We start from the raw sequence: 20,536 nt of genomic DNA, 5'->3' as shown, positions 1-20,536 counted from the left end.
CGCAAAGGAATTTCCACCTCGGTGGATTGCTGCTGTGTTTCACCACTTCCCCGTGCTCCAGGTGGAAACAAAACACACTGATACTGTAAACACATTCCCGAGCCAGCACAGGTAGCCAGGAGATTCATATTTAACAGGCAAGTCAATTGAGCATTAAGCTGTTCAAATTTTTTTTGTTGGGTCTTTTTTGTTTTCTGTTAATAAAACGGTGAATTGTCCAAAAAAGAGGGGGGAAAATGATCACTCAGGGAAAGTTTTCCTGTTCCTTTGGGGTGCTCTGCCACTGGGTGGGTTTAAATAGCAACATCCTGGGTGAGCTGAGTTGGTGGTGGTTTGGGTAGGAACCCAAAGAAGATGGGTGGTGGTTTGGAAGAGGAACATGGTTAGGGGGTTATTTATCCATTAGGGATAAGTTTTAAACCACACATATGAACATGGAGATGTTGCACACGTGCTGTCCAGGCACCACATGGTTTTAGGACTGATTTGTTGTGAATAAATGGGATTTTTTTAGAGTGCAGCAGCAAGTCCTGTGTGTGTGGGGTCAGTGGAGGCAGCCTGGGCCGAGCTGGTGGCAAACCCCCCTCGTCCCATCAGCTCCTCTCCCCGGATTGCACCAACTTTGTTTTGATTACAGACAAGGCAATTAGGAGGCTCCAGATCCAAGGGAGTCCAGGACACAAAACAACTGCGGCAGGAGAACCGCCCTCAACCTCAGCCAATGCATTTGCTGCCTGCGCAGGGGAGGCATCCAACCCAGCCGCTATCTGCACAAGGCAAACAGCCTTAACCCTGCCAGCTCCCACCACGGCCAAAAACACCAGCAGCCTGGTGCCGTTTCACGCCATCTAATGCAATTTCAGGGCTGCCGTGGGTTTTCCTGCCCGGTAGAATTCGTGTGGGGTATTTGTGGGTGGGAGGGGAAGGTGGCAGGGAGCACTGCCACCATTGCCACAGCTGAAAATGGCTCGTTGGGGCTGTGACAAGATTGCCTCGGTGCCAGGGCTGGGCTGGTGTCAGATGCCAGGCACACGCACAGAACCCAAAGCCAGAGCCCCACAGAAACAGGATCACAGGCTTATTTTCCCCTCTTACTGTAAATGGCTGCGAGATGTGACACATAAATTTATCCACGCTGAGTCCTGCTTGAGTTACGGCTGCAGGGGGAACTGTAATTTCATTTCCTAACGGTACAGCCACGGTAATGACCTCGGCAGCAATGGGTTCTTGTGGTTCTAAACAAAAACAAAACCAACAAGGAAAGGCAAAAAAGAAAAAAAAAATAAAAAGGAAACCCAAAGACTAATCACCCCTGGCAGTAACTCCTCAGTGTGTTGCAAGCATGTGATCTTAATTTAGTACTACAGAGCCTGGGCTTGTTTCCTGCTGCAAGTGCTGAGTGGCATCGCTATTACGGAAATCCATATGGATCTTACTTTTTATCAAATTATGTATTAAATCCCGTTGTACACATACAGTATTTTTTACTTGATCGCTTTTCCTCTTTCACTCATTCTCTTCCTGTCAGGAAGACCCCTAATTCAGTAAGTTGTTAAGTGCAACTTGTCCAACAAATGTAATCTTTATCCCTAAACCAATTTTTAATTTTTTTCACTCATTATCATCTATTCTCTTGTAAGCATTTATTTGATCTGAACATGTCAAGACAACACCTAATCCCCAGTGCATTAATGTATCATAAGGCTGAAAAGGGCTATTAAATTAAACAAAACTGTCAGGTGAAGACAAAGTAAAAAATAAATCTAAAACCCACAGCAGAGTGGGTGGACAGAGGGTTGCTGCAAGAAAACCAGCATGCTGCAAACCCCACTGCACTGTGGCTTGTTCCTTCAATTATTTCTTCATGTCCCAGAGACCAGAGAGGGAGAAACCTAAACCCCAAACCCCACCAGGAGCAGTTCTGAGCTGCACTGAACATGCTGCTTCCAGGGCACCACAGTGGCAGAAACGTGCCTGGGAGGGACAGGGCTGGAGAGCTCCAGTGGACTGGAAAAAGCACAAGGACTTTTGCTCTCCTTGGTGACAAACAACAGCAGCTCCCCCAGCCCTTCCTGAACCTACAAAATAAATGGAGAAATTGGAAGAGAAAAAAAAAAAGGAGTTAACATGGTGATACCAAAAGCCAGCAACGCCCGGCACTGAATGCAGTGGTCAAGCAAAATTCAGGAAGTATCACAAGATGCTCAAGCAAATTTGATGTCACTTATTCCCAGAGCTCAGCTGCTCTGACAAAACTCATCCCTCCCTTTTCCCCAACGCCAAAGACAACCAAGGAACAGCCCTTCCCAAAGTCATCGACTCCAGTGCTGTTACCCACAACAAAGGGCTGCAGCTCTCAGCACCAGCCTGGGAAGGAGCAAGTGCCAAACAAATCCCAGATTTAACAATCAGCACTAAAATAAAGTGTTATTTATAAAATTAGATATTACAGTACATAATGCCATGACCCCTCTGAACTGCAAGCTGGGAATGTTAGGAGGTCTGTATTTACACAGGAACAGATAAAATTAACTGCAGGTGCCTCCCTTCCCATGGACAGTGACTTCCAAAAACAACACACTTGCTACAACGTCAAGGAAGCTCTTCCCATTGACATTTCTCAGGACAACATTACACCTCTTATCTCATCTATCAGTAAGGATAAGGAAAAAACTGTTTCTCCTCCCAGCCCTTTCACAAATTACGTGCTCAATTGGAGCTACACAGAATGTCTCAGATATTCCAAACCAGGGCCAAGGTTGGTTGCTTCCCACCAGGAACAGCTGAAGCCCATGGGAATGCTGGACCTGTGAGGATCAGCAAATGTGAATTTTAGACAAGATAAAAGAGTTTGGAGTTGTGTGCCACCTTGTCCAGCTGTGATAGTGGGGGCTGTGGAAGAAGTTGTTGAATGGAGATACGGGAAAGGTTGAGCTCAGTTGTTTACAGAGGACAGGGGCAGATAACAGGAGATCTCTCTAGAAACAGCCTCCTCTGTGCCAACCTTCTGCTGTTTAAACTGAGGGGTAATTCATTATCTCCTGCACTACACCTGCTGGTGGAGCATTGCTCTGGAAATGCATATTTACTCCTATGTGAATTATGCCAAGGAGTATGGGAAACGTGCTGAGAGGAGCTCACACATCTGTATACACACATTTTACTTATACAATATATAAAATATATGTAAGTCATCTCAATATGGTGAAGCCTGGAGGAGTCATTAACCTCAATGGATCCATGATGCTTTTGGTCATTTGTTCATCATCTTCTTAGGAAGTGCCAACCTTTGCAAATGAGGTTTCATTTCCTTCTCCAGCTCCACACTGAGGCACAAGGCAGGGCCTGAGCCCAGGGGCACAAAGTCCTGTGCAAATTCACATCCCATGGAGGGAGTTCCACAGCCCAATATCATCTCTTATTTTTAAGGACAGACTTCTTGGGCTACAAACCTCACCTGTGGAAGGACCCCATCTTCTTCCACTGAACCTTCAGGACAGGCTTTCATTTTCATGGATTTTTTAGACCTTTTTGTTTCTCTCCCTTGAAGGTTTCATTCCTGCTCTCCCCTGTCACCCCAACTATTTACACAGAGAACTGGATATTTCCCACTAAAGTATCCCTAATATTGACCAGACAGAAAAAAGACCACAGAAATATTTTCGTTTTGTGCATTTCAAGCAGGGTATGTGGTGTTCTCACCACAGCTGCAAGCCCCTCGTGAACTGAACTTACAGAGCAAAGCACCTCATGCTGAAAAAAAAACCAAGAATTAATAAAGAACTTAAAACTCAAAAGTAGGTCTGTTTTCATCCTCCTGGCACCTTTCAATTGAGCTGATTCCCCATGCAGGTAGAAACAACTTGCAGAAATCAAACAAAGCTGTTGGCCATCGAGCTCAAACTGCCAAAACATGGAGTTTGATTTGAAAACACAGCAGCAACTGTTAAAGGTGGGACAAGTGTCACAAAGTGCACACCAGGATAGCGAGCAGGAGTTGTAAATACTTTACCCAGTGTCTACAACAGTGCTGTTGTGCCATTCTCTGGCAAGCAGGTCAAGCCTGCTCCTTGTACTTTGTGTTCAAAATTACATGGGAGCTTAGTGTAAGGGATCAGAAATAACCACCCACTCTGCTTGGCAGCTGGGTTTTTTTAAGATGCCAGCCCCAAAACTGACAGCACATCTTCAGGCAAAACCTGTGGATATTGTACTTCATTCCATACAGCAGAAGAGACAATTTGTAATTCAGACCAAGACAAGAATCTTTAACATTAATTTGGGGTATTTTCCTGTAAAGCTTTGATCATACTTTTACTCCCAGCAGTGAGGTTGTTTTTTTGTTGTTATGGTTTGTTAAATTTCAATCCTTATTACAACCCAAGGATTTGGTGTTATCATTCAACGGTTGATGCCACCTGGGAGCCTCATGAAAGCTTCATGTTAATATTTAACTATTTATTACTCTCCAATGTACAGCATCTTGTAAACATCCCTGTTCACTTTAACCTACTCCTGCCAAACCTGCTCCTTCCTTGCTAGCCCAGAATGCCCAAATCACAGGAAAGTGGTCCAGGCCACATCCTAAAAATAAGTGATGGTCCTTGCAGGTCCCTTCCAGCTCAGGATATTCCATGATTCTATGATTCTAGGAGCTGCTATAAGAAACAGAGACAAATGGAGCTACACACAAGGACTTGGTGATGATTTAAGACCAAGGTCCATCTGATTTTTCCAAACACAAGTTATTACTTTTACCTACAAACCCCGTCCTGAAAATGAAGAGCGATACAATCAAGGCACGAGGCAAAACATCCAACCTCTGCTTTCTGCAGAGATAAGGGAGGGACAAGATTCCTTTCCTCAAGGCCACGGGGAAGGATGTTGTAGTAAACAAGGCATGAAAGAACGAAAGCTATGCTGACACGTGGGGATGAGGGAAGATGGAATTTTAGATACGTTACATAAACGTAATCCAGACAGAAAACAACAAATCTTCACCAAAACAGAGGCACAGTTTACAGCACAAGGGGAGCTGTCCATAACTGAGGAAGGCAATGGAATGGGAGGAAGTATAAGATTAACCACAAGGAGATTATGCTGATAACTAATGATCTACACCGAAATGTCAGGCAGAGGTTAAGATTTTAATCCGGGCAGATTTCACGGCACAGTCAAGAATTGTAAACATCGATACTAAAACCGAATTTGTGTTTGCGGGTGACGAGACTGAAAACAAAGAGAGAGGAATTAGCAGATCCCTCTTTCTTACCCCAGATCCCCCTTTCTTACTCCAGATCCCCCTTCTTACTCCAGATCCCACTTTCTTACTCCAGATCCCTCTTTCTCACTCCAGATCCCTCTTTCTCACTCCAGATCCCTCTTTCTCACTCCAGATCCCCCACCCTGCCTCACCTCCCAGCTGAGCACTAACACATCCATCCTCTACTGATTTCCCATATGGATACATCCCAAGCCCCACACTGTATTACATCTTCACACACTCAACAAGTGCCACAGTTTTCCCTGAGCCCACAATAATTTTTTCCAAAGCGATACCTGAGCCGTGCAAAGGAGAAATGGGTGCAGTATCTCATTGCCAGTATCAAATTCATCGATTTTATGCACCCACACAAAATTCTCTCAGCTCCTGCCCATTGCTTTGCACACCCTCCCCTGTTTGCCTAAAGCTCTGTGCACGCTCACCACAGTTTATTTCGAGGCGTAAGAATTTCCTTAGCAGGACTGAAATAGATACTGTTTGCCTGCAGAGCCAAGCAATGTGCAATGTATTTTTATTTACTACTCGCCCTCGTCATCCTTGGCATACCAGCAATGCCCATTTTCAAGTAATTCACTGGATATGAATATGTGGCACTGCACAAATTATCCAGCTCGGCTCTTCCCAGATATCCAGATATCCACTGGCTTAACAGCTTCCCCTTACAAACACACTGATCCCTAGAGTTTTCTGTAACTGTGCCACATCCCTCTGCTGCTCTAACCCAAATGCCAAATGAGAAATGATAAAAATGACCAAAAGTCACACAAACACAACCCTGAGGAAAAGCAAACGACTGGAGACGAGTACAAAAACAATTAACTACATTGCACAAGCCACCCTTGGAGGCCACTAATCTATTTCTCCTTGTAAATTATGCAAGAGAAAGTTGTAATCTGAAGGCATTTAATGCCAAACTAGTTGTGCCATCTCAACACGGCCAACGACAGGGGAACTGAATCATCCAAACTGAACTCAGGGGAGATCCTGGATTCTCAATCCTTCTTCCACAACAGTTGATGGCTCCAACTGTCAGTGGTCAGAATTGTGAAAATTCTGCTTTATTTCACAGCATGGCAAGCTGTTAAAATAAAACTGGCTGTCACTGAGGTCACAAGGAAGTGCAGGAGTAGCAGAAGTCCCATTATCCATCGGAGAAGCTGCACTGGGCCATAGGGAGGAAGAGGATCTGCTGATATCCTCCAGCCCTGCAGGTGTGTGCAACTGTGCTGAAAACCTTCACATTATCAGCAGGGACTCAGATATGGTCTAATCACCAGTGGCCATCAGCACTGTCCACTGCAGAGCAATTAGGACTAATCAGAGCTGCTCTAATTGATGCCACAGGCTGCGGATCCCTCATGGGGCAGTTACTGTGGAAATCACCTCACAATGGAGACAACCCTCTGCAGAAAAAAATGACACAAACCAGCATTACCTAGCTAGAAAAAGAGATTAGACTTTCCTCTACAAGTAACCTGAAGCCCTATCAGTTTCTCCAGGGACAAAGAGTCTTTTTCTTCATCCAGCTCCAGAGGTTTCAAGTCTCAGCTTGGAGCTGCCAGCACTGGAACCAATCTGCCAATGGAAGGGAGCCCAAGGAGCTTTGGAGATGCTACCCAGTCCATCCACCTGTCCCAGGCCACCTCAAATACTCCACCTAAGACATTTGTGATGGTTGTTTGTCTAAACCCACCCTAAAGTTAAATTCTGCCCCGTGGCACTTCCTGCATTGGCCAGCTGAAGTTTATGGAAGTCACAAAGAGGGGCCCAAAACCTGGCAGTGCCAGGAAGACGTTGGTGGCACCCAAGTCCACATCCAGCACTAACCCTCTGCAGAACACCCAGAGCAAAGCAAAACACTTGGTTTCAGCTGATTGCTGAGCAGTGCTCAGCCTCCTCCAGCACCAAAACAAGGCGCCTGTTTGAACCTGAGCCACTCCAAATCAGGCTCTGGGTGGACGGATGAGTTCTCACAGCAGAAAGAGTCACTGGCAAATCTGAGAGACCCACGGCGTGGGTGTTTGAAAAACACAATCTGAAGTTCCTTTTTGTTATCACAGATTAGAGCATGTGGAAAAACAACAGGCTCTCCCCCGGTGCTGAGGAGCGAGGAGCGTCACGCGGCTGCTCCTCCTGTCGCCGCCGGAGCCATGCAAAACACGGGGACGTTTTTCTTATCACACCCACCGAATTCACACACTGTACACGCTCACAGGAGAACATTACATATTTCCCAGAACAAAAACCGACGCTTGATGCAGAGACCTAGCTCGAATGGACTGGTTTTGTGGACTAGAAACTCGATATCCCAGCGCTGAGAGAGGAGCCAAACGCTACACAAATTATTTAAGCAGCTCTGGAGATAAGGGTATTGGAGTGTGGAAGAGAAGCCTAAGGAAAATCTACACATGGCATTTCTTGTGCTAATCTAATAATTGTGGACATGCTGATGAGGTGAGAAGTTGTTTCAGATAAAGCACCAGCTTCCACATAAATTGTTTTTTCCTGACATCTCCAGGTAAGATTGTCCTGTGTGCCATGCTCCCCTCTGCCAGAAACAGTATCAGGCAGATTCCTGGAGCCTACAATCCAGGGAATTGAATGAACAGAGAAATAGTTTATTGAGCTTTAAAGGCTTCACTTCAAGTACTATTTTAAAACAAAAGCCTTATTCCTCTAAGCCCTGTTAAGGCTGCACTGGGCGAGACTTTCAGACAGTCAGACATCACACTGAGGAGCTCCATTTCCTCTCTGGCTTTTGGGAGCTTTTGAGGGGTACTTAAAGGGAGCTCTTGGACTCCTTCATCCCAAACTGAAGCTGTGTAAACACATCAGAGTGATCAGCCAGACTCCAGAAAGATGACATTCAGAAAAGACCGAAGACCAGAAAAACCCAATCCTGCTCATTTCATTAAGTCACTGCTCTATGTTTTCACTACCCAGAGAATATAATTGGATTGTCTTTGCAGGAAAGACAAGAAGAACATTTGTCTGATACTCAAATTTTAATGAATCCTTTCATTGCTCATGAAGTATTAAAATCCTTGCAGTGCTGTAACGCAACATGGATGTGCTTAATGAAGTTGAAAATGGTAACAGGAAAACGCTTTGTTATCCTGGGATGTCTGTGGAATTGCACATGCCTTATTCCCAGGAAACCAACACACAGGGATAAGACTTCCTGCATAATTTTCATAATTTCCTGAGATTTTCTACTCAAGCCCACCTTTGAATGCAAACATTCTTTATGTACTTTATCAATCATAAAGTGCTGCTGATACAACAAAGTTTGTCTGGAAGCCTCTGTGAGGGATTTCCCAGTGCCCAGGTGAGTACAATAGCTGGAACTTGCCTTTTTTGCTGCAGGTTGCTGAGTGAACTCTCAGTCACTGCAGATATTTCACAACAAACAACTCAGAAGCTGAGGAAGTCTCATATCATTGGAAGCTACACTGCCAAGTTCAGCAGCTCTGCCACAGACACCAAATAATCCATCCCTGGAACACCCAGGGTCAGCTCTTCCCATCCATGGAGGAAAACCAACCAGCAAACAGACAACAGACAGCCCCATTTTGTGTCACCAAGGTGCCATGTGAGGATGTCACATCCCAGCACCCAATTCCTTCCTCTGGGGAAGGAGCATCTGCTCCAGCACCTCTGGAATACTGTGGAGAGCCCAAGCCTTCCCTGGGACCTCTGCCCACAGAGTTAGAGCCTTGCACTGCAACAATGCTGTGTGCTCTCAGCATAACTGAACTCCCACAGCTTCAAAACCAGAGAAAAACATCACAAATTGAGTTGGAAATTATGGCTGCACAACTCCAAACCCTGCCTGCTCCCTTGCCCTATGAACCTTCCCTTCCTCACACCCTACAGTCCAGCAGGCTTTGTTTTGATGGACACACTGGGACCAACCCACTCTCTCCCTGCCTCAGACAATTCCCACTTTAAAAACCACTAAATGAGGAATCATGCCCAGGGGTCAGAGCAAAGAGAACTGAGAGGAGCACGAGGGAGCAGAAAGGCAGAGCTGCAGACATTGCTGCTCAGCTCACAGGTGTTTTCTGTGATCTCTGACAATCCTGCTCCCTAAGTTGCCTTAACTCTGACTTAAAAACCATCATTCTTGTGCTGCAATCTGGGCTCAGGCTCAGCTCATCACGTCAGATCCCTGTAATTGCAGTGTGGCCACACATCAGCAGTGATTCTGTGTGAGTCCTGAGTGACCAGAGTATGACATGTGCAGCTCCAGAAGCCTCCAAATTGCACTGAAAACAGACTAAAAAGACCTTGCCAGTAATACACTCTTCATCAGACCAATCCTGCTAAATACCTGCCACTCTATGCCTGTGAACAAGGCATAATTCCTCAGAAGAATCACAGTTCCTGGCAGTTCCCCTGTCCAGCACCTACCAGTGCTCCAGTGAGGGAGCTGAGCTTTGCAAAAGCTCAAACTGCCCAAGTTATAATTCCAGTGGAGCAGCAATTCTTGGCATTCTTGGAAAAGGATACCTCTAATGTGATACACAAGATTAAAATCACATTTCTTTTTCTGGAGTGCACCAAAACCATGCACACACTGTGTTCTTTAAAAACATGTTGAAGAGAATGAATCCCAACATTCTGCTGAATGGTGTTCTAATTGGACTTAATATATTGTCAACTCTTTGGTGGGATTTCCTTCAAAACATCTTCTTCCTCAGAGCCTTCACCCCCTCAAGGTGTCCAGGAGGCAGAGAAATAAGCACAATCTCAAATTAAGGAATTCCTGCTGAGGGTACAGAAGCTTCTTGTTAAGTACAGAGCACCCAATTCCAATTATAAATTTTTCTGGACAAGAACAGGTGCTGAGTGTCCTGCCCTGTTTTATCAGTTTAAACCCAGATTCACAAGGAATCCAGACTCTTCACATGAAACCATTAAAGCACTCAGCCAACACTGAAGCACTGCACGGAGCCAAAGTTAATTCTCTGTTTGTTTTAAGTGTCACAAGCCAAAAGAAAAGCCAGGCTCACGACGTCAGCCCTGTGCCCCCCAGTACCCTCACCTAAAAAACTGAGATAAAGACGAGGGCAATGGCTGTGATCCAGTCTCTCCCTGACCACTTATGCAATGCCAGATAAAAACCTGGGATCAAAGCAGTAACTGGAATAACTGCAGGCTTGTCCCAAGCAGGCAATCCCAGCCAGGACCCTCACAACCTCCCCTGACCCAACGTTTTTTCTTTCCCACCTCACCAACAGCCTTAATGAAGCAGCATAAACATCCCAGCAAGTTCATTCACATCCCTCAGTGGGAATTTACAGACAATTATAGGATATAATTGGGAAGCCTAATCATTGAACTTGTACCCAGCTATTGTTACAAGCTGAGAGGAGGGTGAGTGTTGCTTCCTCCAGGACACGGCTGGTTATTCCCCAGCTCTGTAATTAATCAAAAGGTCCTGAAATCCTCAACCTTTCAGTTAGGAACAATTTTTGTGCTGGTCACACCTGGGGGGGTTTGACCTTTTTTGTGTTTTGTTTTGGGGTTTTTTTGTATTTTGTTGGGATATTTTTAAAGCCCAGCAATTATTTACAGAGGCAATCCCTGTCAAATCCAATTCCTGATAGGGAAAGATGTTTCGGAGAGCTTTGCCAAGTGACATATTTCGGTTGGTCTACTCACACACTCTGAATGCACTTCTTTGTACAGACCCAACAGTTCACAATCCCTTCACAGCCTTAACAACAAAGATTTCCAGTCCCTTCCCTCTAAAATCAAAGGCTGTTTTCTCATCACACAGCTTACATTTATTCTGCTCATTTTGCCTAAATCTGGGAAGGGCCATCAGAACTGCACTTGCTTTAGAATACTTTTACAATTAATTAAAAGATTTCAAATGCAGAATTTCACTGTCCTGCCTTCATGAAGGAGGTGTAAAGGGAGGAAAACATACAGGATATACAAGCTGGCTAATTTCTTCTCCTTTCTTACGGCATCAAAGCACCCTGAACATCCAGCAGGATTTTCTCTGAATGAAACATATCTCCTCCTCCCTGAACAAACACATCACACCAGGTGAGCCATTTCCTGCTCTCCCATTCATGCAGCACCAACACAGTTAACTCTGTCACTATCTATTATTATTCTTATTTTTTTTACATTCTCTGACTTCCTCCTTGCACACCAGAAACTTTTCCAATTTTCACTATATCAGCAGCAAAATACCCCATTCTCCCATTTAACTTCCCAGAAAACCTTTGCCTTGAAAAAACTTTCATACAGGAGTTCAGATCTCTTGACTATGGGGAAGAATTCTCTGGATTTACTGTGTATTTACATTTCTGAGGATGAAATGAGTCAGACAGTTGCTTTTGTCCCAAGTTCTGGTTGGGAATTGGGGCAGGAGAAGAAAATCTTCACTCCCCAGTCCTAAATAGAGGTAAAGTTGGAGCAGTGAACAACCTGAAGAAACATCAGGTGAGCTGCACATGTGTGGATTTCTCAGCTGAAACTCCGCAGTGTTGCATCACCCCTGCTCAGTGCAGAAAAGCTGCTCCAGATGCTTCTTCCCCAGTTTTGTTTGGTGCTTCCAAAGGAGAATATCCTTAAACAATCACTTGTATGGAGGGATTGTTTCCACCCGTTCTCCCCCAATTCTGGGCTGTATCACAGCCCCAAGCACCATAAATCTCTTAACTGCTCTTAATAAGCTCAAGTGAATTAGTTTAGGATGTCTCAGCGTTGGCAAAATGTCACCACAGCCCCAGCTCTGGGCCCTCAATAAAGCTGTAGCTTGGCAGGGTCAGCACAGACACCCAGTGAGATTATCCGGTGTCAGCTTCCATCTGGCATTTGTCAGAGCAAGGGAAAAGAAAAAAAGGCAGCCCTTATCAGATCTCCAAATAAAAGGAGCACTTCCACTTCATGTAGTGGCAACTGGAAAAATTTCCTTTGTGTTTGAAGCTTTAAAAATATCTCGCCCTTGAGGTTGGCTGCTCAGCACTTCAAGACCCCTTTCCCATACAAAGGTAATAAAACCGAGCTCGTGGTTACAGAAATTCCCAGCACATAAAAAAATTACAGGAAGCTGTTGCTAAGTAATATTTCTACCTAAGTAAACATCGCAAAGCGTTTCCCACACACACCTCTGAACTTTGTTATTCAAACCTGCCTTGAAGATGTTCAGAGTCGCAGGATTTCTGCTGGCACTGCTCTCTCTGAGAGCACTCGGTGCTGTTTCAGAGCAGTTGAAAGACATTTCAGGCTGAGCAATGTTTTTCTCAGGGCTTTGTTCTGCTGCTTGGACTTGGGAACAAAGCGACTCCTCAGTTCCTTACCTGTCCCTTATCTGTCCCAGAATATTCCCCAGATAAATCACAGGGAAATGAAAGACAGATCCTGTTGTATCCCTTTGTTTCTAGACCTGTTTCCCAACATAATAATAATAATAAAAAAACCCTCACAGAATATCCTGATTTGGAAGGGACCCACAAGGATCATCAAGAGCAGCTCCTGGCTCTGGACAGAACAACCGCAGAAATCACACCCAAAATGATGGAAAAACATTATTATTTTCACAGAGAACCTTTCTTTAGCAGCTCTTTGCATGTCAGTTATTCCAGATTGTCATCCTTTCCATCTGCTGCTTTATGTCCTCTTCAATGGACACAAATTGTTTCATCTGCTTTCCACAAAGTTACTATTTTGCCACAAATTCTAAATGGCACTAATTGAAAAACATCTTTTGTTTTTGTCACACAAAACAAGATAATAGATGGGAAAAAGGAGTCTACTGACAGACCTGAAATGGCTCTTAATAACTCAAATTTCCTGGTCACAAGAAGTCCCAGGATTAAACAGGTAAGAGATTCCTACAAAGGTTTCATTCAAGATGAAGAGGAGAATGTGAATTTCATCTTATCTTCTAAGGAATGATGCCTATAGTTCACAGAATTATAAAATGGATGCCAGGATGGTTTAGATTGGAAGAGACTTTAAATCCCATCCAGTGCCACCCCTCCCATGGCAGGGACACCTTCCACTGTCCCAGGCTGCTCCAAGCCCTGTCCAGCCTAGCCTTGGACACTGCCAGGGATCCAGGGGCAGCCACAGCTGCTCTGAGCACTCTGTGCCAGGGCCTGACCACGCTCTGAGCAGAGAATTTCTTCTCCATAACATCTGGCCTAAATATTTCCTCTTTTAGTTTAAAACCATTCCCTCTTTCCCTATCACTATCTGGCCTTGTAAAAAGTATTTCAGATATCCCTCCTTATATTCCAGGAATGTGGCCCTGCCATGCTCACCAAGGGACTCTGATATTGCAGATAATTTTGCTGGTAACATTTATTTGGCCATTCCACTTTTCCTTCCTATTGCCTTATTCCACTTCCACATGACCTGACATGCAATAAAAAGCTTTATAATTAGACTGTCAAACCCATCAGACTGCTCCAAGTTCTGTATGGACAGAGCAGCCTGACTGCAGGGAGAATTGGCAGGAAATCCTATTTCACAGGGAATTGTTCCTTCCGCAAGAGGAGTGACAGACATATAGAAAAAAAAACCCAACGTGGAAAAAATGCGAAATATGAAAATCATGTTTGGCAGATCCAGACCAAGGTCTAGGACGTGGCATTTCCAGCATTTTTGTTGTCTGCATTCTTCAGCAAAGATGCTCTCTGCAGTGCAGGACCAAGAAGTACGTTTGGATGGCAATAAAAAAATAACTGTGTATGTGAAAAAAAACCCTGTTAAAAATGTCAGTGAAGAGGTACAAAACCCCCAGAACAGGAACAGCACTTGGCTGCCATAAACAGCATCAGGCTAGACCCAAATTCCAAACAGACTACACATTTCCCTCCCTGCCTACCCAAAATATAACATGAGTTGGCCTTAACTGAACCGCCTTGGTTTTCACACCAACGTGAGTGATTTAGGAAAAAAAAAAGAGAACTCTGAGGAAGCAAATCCTGACAGATCCCAATCCCTGGTGCTTCCACCTACACATCCCTGCACTCAGACAGAGAATTCTCAATACTGCAACTGGTTTTTCCAAGGGTGCAGCTGCCCAGAAATTATTTCAGTTCCTCCCCACTGGTTTCATCCCCCAACTTTGCTCCAACATCTGTAAGAGGATTCTTTACTTTGTTGTCCTGAACATGTTATCAACAACTGAAAAAAAGAAAAAAAAAAAAATCCAGGCTGGAATTGTAGCTCCAGGGATGATTCAGAGGCTTGGATGTGTGCCTTGGAGATAATTCCATGCTATAACCGAAAAGTTAGTTTTGGAGTCAACTGGGATATTTGCACTGATTAAATAAAGGAATATCAAAGGTGCAGGAGGATTGGAGGTGTGGAGGGAATGGGGTGGAAGGGATGGGGGACACTGCAACCCCGACTTTGCCACTTCCCACACACACAAGACATTTGAGAGAATCACAGAGTCCTTAAAGCTGGAAAAGACCTTTAGGATCATCAAGTCCAACCATCAACCAGCAGTGCCACTGTGTTCGTCACTAACCCTGTCCCCAAGTGCCACATCCACACTGCTTCTGAGCACCTCCAGGGATGGTGACTCCAAACCTCCCTGGGCAGCACATTCCAATGCTTTACAACCCTTTCCATGAAGAAGCTTTCCCCAGTCTCCAATCTAAACCTCTCCTGGAGTGACTTGAAGCCATTTCCTCTCACCCTGTCCCTTGGCCCCAGGGAGAGGAGACCAAACTCCCCCCGGCTGCACCCTCCTGCCAGGGAGTTCATTTGTTAATTTTCTGTGACATCTTCCAGCCTTCCCACATGTGTTCTCCCCAAATTTCTTGCCCATCTCCTAATATTTTCCAGCCAGACTCCAAGCTTAGCAGGCTGGAAAAGCCGGTCAGCTTGGGACTTGTCTCTGTCAATTGACACCCACTCTATAAAATCAAAACAATCAATATTTACATATCCTTTAAGGGTTTTTTCCAGTCCCAAGGCAGCACTGATCTCCTAGTTTAGACAGCAACAACTTCCCATCCAGAGATGCAAAAAAGAAAAAAAGAGAAACAGGAGATTCTACACTGAGTTTCATGAAAGAAACCAGGGGTACAAATAACCTGGGTAAGAACTCCACACAAAACCAAACTTCCCTGTGAAAATGATACTGAGATTGCTACATTTCATTCTGGCTAGAAGATAAAGAGAAAAAATAATGGAGAATACACATAAAACCAGAGAGCCAGGAGACTCCAGCACTGCATTAGCTGCTGAAGATTCCCAGATAAGCTGCAGAAATGCAGAGGGAAAGATTTCATGACATTAATACCCTGAGTACTGGGAGCTGCTGCGAGGCTCTTCAGGCTAAGGAAAGCCAAAATACAATTCACACAAGCTTTTAATAATCTTGACAAAACAATTACACATGCTAAGGATACATTAGGGCTGGCAAGAGAACAGAGGAGGCAGCGATTCCACCGGCAGGTTCGCTAAATAAATGTCACTTAATCTCCACCATCGGCGTGTGCTCAGAGTCTAAAGGCTACTCACAAACACACAAAAAAGCCTCAAAGACCTCTCAGGCTGTCAAAACAACGGCAGAAGCACAGGGGCAGGTGTCACAAGGGGATCACACAGATCCCAGCTCGTGCAAAACAGCAGTGACCAAAAAAAGTCCAAATCCGAGCGCTCACGGCGAAGATAAGCTCGGCTGGTTAAGAGGTTTGGGAAGTGCATTGCTCACTGCCCAAATATGCAGGAGCACTGCTTTCCTGCAGCTCCTGCTGCAAGGGACACGGAAAACCAGGTGGGAGCGTCTGTGTATAGTGACTTTTGACACCAATTTCTGATTGAAATCTCAACTTTTGATTCAAACAGACATGGAGACTGAGCTGAGGCAGGTACTGGACAGGTGTCCTCCAACAATCTCTTGCACCAGAGGCTCAGGAGCTGAGATTTCTGTCCCAATTGTAAAATATTACCATTAAAGGATTACATTCCCCCAGGTTTCATAGAAACAGGCAGTTGTTTAAAGGAGAGAAACCATCCATGCCAGTCTGCTGTAGCACAGAGCCAGAAAATTCACAGGAATGAGGGGCATTATGGTCCAGGCACTGAAAAAGTGCCAGTCAGACCTTTAACCTTCTGAAACAGCAGAAAACACAACACTTGAAATGCATAAGAAACCAGGTTTCAGTGCTGATGTAACTGCGCAGCCGAAAGTTTATAAATAAAATGCTTTATAATCTTATTTTTCATTTTAAAAAAGGAACACACGTACACACTTGCATCTTCTTGCTCATACCCTGTTATTCTGGCCACAAAAAATAACCACTTTCTTTAAAAGGAAGCTGGACGATTTTGGGGTGAGGAGTAGCAGAGGGGAAACCACATTAATTGCATTAGTTTGTGCATACTGGTAGGAATTCCTCCTCAAATTTGGCACTTAGCACTCAGGGCTGCCCTTTAAAGCTTGGCAAGAATTTCTCTCCAGCCCACAAGTTTCCTAATTTCGTCTCAGGACACACTGGGTTATTTGGATGCACGACCTCCAGAAAGGCAGACAACCCTAAATGTGTCACTCTCACCTCAATTCACTTTGCTCCGCGTCAAGTCAGATTTAACATAAATCAAGGCAAATATGTAATTAAAGCTAAACTTAAGGTCAGTTCCAAGTTTGGAAAAAACAAATCTGTATGAAATTAAAAGCAGCTCTAATACATTTGAGGGCTGGGGTGGCAACAGCAGTGAGTTTTTTGAACACAGCTTCTCCCCTGAACCAAAACCCTGGGCTCCAAGCCCTGTTATTTCACCCTCTACCCCATCCAGCTCCTCTCTCCTCCTTCTCCCTTCCAATTCAGGTCTGACTTGGCTTCCAGCTTCTTCTCTGTGCAAATGCTGCTCACTCGTCCACATTTCTTACACCTTTAGTGTCGCAGGAAGGTTTTGGTAAAGATGGAATTGCACCTTTCCAGAATGGGGTTTATTCTATAGAGACTTTTCCCCACTGTTTGTTTCCACCTGCTGCACCCTTTCAGTCAATCTGGACTTTTATCCCCTACCCACACCCCAACAAAGATACTCAGAGCACCAACTGTTGCACAAGACACTCACAGTCCATTAAAATGGTGAGCTCTGGGCAGCTCCTGACTCTCCAGAGAAGCCAAACACACATTTCTGGATACCTTAAACACACAGAAAGAACTGCTCACACAGCCCCATCCCAAAGGTTTTCTCTTCACCTTCTAATGTCAGTTTTGAGCCCTGCTTTTAGGAATCTGTGCTTACAGGCAGCAATAATAGGTACCTATCAGCCCTCCAAGAATCTCAGAATGGTTTGGGTTGGAAGGACCTTAAAGCCCATCCAGTGCTATCCATTCTACTATCCCAGGCTGCTCCAAGCCTTGGACACTTCCAGGGATCCAGGGGCAGCCACAGCTGCTCTGGGCAGCCTGTGCCAGGGCCTCACAGGTTCTGACAGGTTAAAACTTTGCAGCAAAGCCCCAGCTGAGACCCCTGACTCTGCACTCACCTCTCTGGCAGCGATCATGTGTCCAGCAGCGCTCGATGAAAATCCCATTGATCACCGTGGGGGGACAGTTGCTCTTCCCTTTCACAGTGCCTGGGCACACATCCCCACACTCTTCTTTGTCATCCTTGTTGGCCACGATGTAATTGTCTTCTACAGAATCCAAAATCCTGGACCAGTCGATGGTGGAGAGGTAACAGAGCTCGTTGTTCTTCTCAATGCGCACGGCGCCCCGGGTGATGTTCATCAGGTTGTAGAGGCCAATCTCCTTCAGGTGAACCATCTCAAAGATCACCAGGGCGTAGTTGAAGAACAGGTGAGTCCCTCGGATCACAGTGAGGTTGGGGAAGAGCCCCTTCAAGCTCTCCAGGCCGTAGACACGGAAAAGCAGCAGGTAGTCTGTGATCATGGTCAGCTTAGGGAAGCTGAGCTCGCGGAAATCCTCGGGCTTGGTTTTGAACATCAGCAAGATCTGCAAGTGGCCCTCGATCACGGTGCAGTTCTCCAGCATGTTCAGCCGGGTCAGGTTGTTGCGGATGTCCATGCTCCTGCAAACTGGAAGGCAAAGAACAATTTATTTATTTAACAAAAGGTTAACTGTTGTCGTTTTCTAAACGCGCGGTTTTGTCTCACCGCGCCGAGCTCCGCTCAGGACACGTGGCCCTCTCAGCAAAGCAGGCTTCAAGTGTTAAGAAATACACTGTGGGGAACATTCCCTGCTATATGGTTACAAAACAAGAGGATTTCATCATTTATTCTGCCATCTTGAGTCCCTGCCTGCTGCCTCTATCACGACTGCAGTGGGAACACCAGTCCTGGGCCATCACTTGGCACTCACAAAGGGAAGAGATGTCTGTGCTGTTTTCTTTAGGCAGCTGCCAGCAACACACCTACCATCTCAGGTTGTGCAATTAATGCCAGGGGATTAGAGGGAGTCATTTAGAATGGTTGCAGGGAGGGGAAGACAGGAAAAGAATAATGGCTAGAGATGGTAGTGCTTGGGAAGAGAGCAGAAAAACCTGGAAATGCACAGGAGCACAGCCCACGCTCCTGCCCAGACTCTGCTGACAGGAGTAATTTACTACATTAGTAATTTCTGCCCTGAGCATTCTTTTCAGATGAGGTGTTGGGGCTTTTTTTGTTATTATTTTCTCAAGGGTGCAAATCTCCCTGTCTTGACTATCTGGGCAGTTTACTTAGGAGAACCCAGTAACCAAAGAACTGGCAAAGTGAACAAATACACGAAGCGTGAATTAGAAGGCAAACTGAATAATAGGAATCCAGGAACCAGCAAAAGGAAAATGTTTGAATAGGGAAATATGTTTTTAACTCTAAGCACAGGTAAGAAATCAAGAAGAAAATCTGGAGCCCCACGCCTGCACAGCACAACAAAACTTCCTGTGACAATCCTTTTGAAACCAACTTCACAGAAACATCCACCAGACCTTAATGTTCAAATCCAGGTGGATTCTTTATGAATTTTTCTTTTTTGAAGACTGCATGCACCCAAAGGATACTTTCTTTTGTCTGCAGCTGAGCCAGTGTCTTCCCTCTCCACTTAAGAACTAAACACACAGGATCTTTCCTCTTTTTGTCACTATATGTAAAGTTCACCAACTATAAAACCACCACATCACAGCTCCAAGGGATCACCCAGCAACAACCCAGCCTTAACCCAGCCTTACAAAACTGATGTGGACATAAATATTTCATAGTTAGGACTGTCTGACTCCTCGTGGTTTAACACAGACCACTGCTGTAGGGGTTAAAACCAAATTCTATGCAAATATCTTAATGATTATTCAAAAATTTGCTCCACTGACTGCAACCAAAAAAAAAAACAAATTGGCAATACTAATATGGGATTTGAAGCAATGCTATTGCCCAATGGGATTTTTTGGCACTATATCCAAGTAGTTTCATAAATTGCTTTCTGGAAGGAAAAAGCCAATGCACATGGTGCCTCAAGGATTAAGGATGTACTTGGAAAAAGAGGGAAAGGGAACACGATGACCAGACAGCAGCAACCTCTCTGCCCCAAACTGTGCTGCTGCACAGCCCAGCCTGGGCTAAAGGAACTGGGAGAGCAACAGATTCAGCTTAAATACCCTGAATATTTACTTGCAATAAATAAAATTGGTGTTTCCAAGGAAGCAAGTGTGTGGCAGGTCGGGACAGTGGTTTCTTCACGAAAGGAGAAGTAACAGAAGGGAACAGAAGAAAGCGAAAGATTGAATTCAACGCACAAGTCACCAGCGCAGCTGAAATTACCTGCTAAATTCAGAATCCAGCATCTTGGTTCTTATTTATTATTGGTTCTCATTATTTTGGGGCACACAGGCAATTCTGGGGTGATACCCACCAGCAGCTGCTGTACTACAGGATCAGGCAGTGCCTGCTGGAATGTATAGCTGACCTTAAGGAAAAGGAAAGGTCAAAAAATACAGACCATGAATTACTTTTGAGAGTGAGAGCTCCAGGCTATTGCTGTGGCTGAAGGCCACGAGATGCATGAATACACTGAGCACAATTGCCTCTGTCTTTCGTCATTTTGGGTAAATTAGGTGAGTCACCAGGGGCTGGACAGAGCTGGCCCCCAGACAAGCCCTTCACCCACACTGCCCTGCTCAGCTCCCTGGAAAGAGGACCTTGAGCAGAGGTGAAAAGATCTGCACTTTGGTACAGGCAGGAGTGCAGTGGCTGCACTTCAGGCTGTGGAAATCTCCTTTTTCTCCAGGAACAGAGCTAAGGAACTTGGTCTGGAGGAG

General features: G+C 45.0%; 1 protein-coding gene across 1 annotated transcript in view; it reads right to left on the bottom strand.

The window, feature by feature from the left end:
* INSR (insulin receptor) overlaps window positions 1-20,536 on the bottom strand; it is a 56,409-nt gene that overhangs the window by 29,936 nt on the left and 5,937 nt on the right. The window contains exon 2 of the mRNA XM_085040661.1: window positions 17,772-18,323. Coding sequence (XP_084896787.1) covers window positions 17,772-18,323 — 552 coding nt within the window. The remainder of the gene's footprint in view (window positions 1-17,771; window positions 18,324-20,536) is intronic.

Source organism: Lichenostomus cassidix, chromosome 28, assembly GCF_008360975.1.
Source record: "Lichenostomus cassidix isolate B80296 chromosome 28, HeHo_3.0, whole genome shotgun sequence".
Lineage (NCBI taxonomy): Eukaryota > Metazoa > Chordata > Aves > Passeriformes > Meliphagidae > Lichenostomus > Lichenostomus cassidix.
The sequence above is the reverse complement of the archived record's forward strand: the minus strand, read 5'-3'. Positions and strand labels throughout refer to the sequence as shown.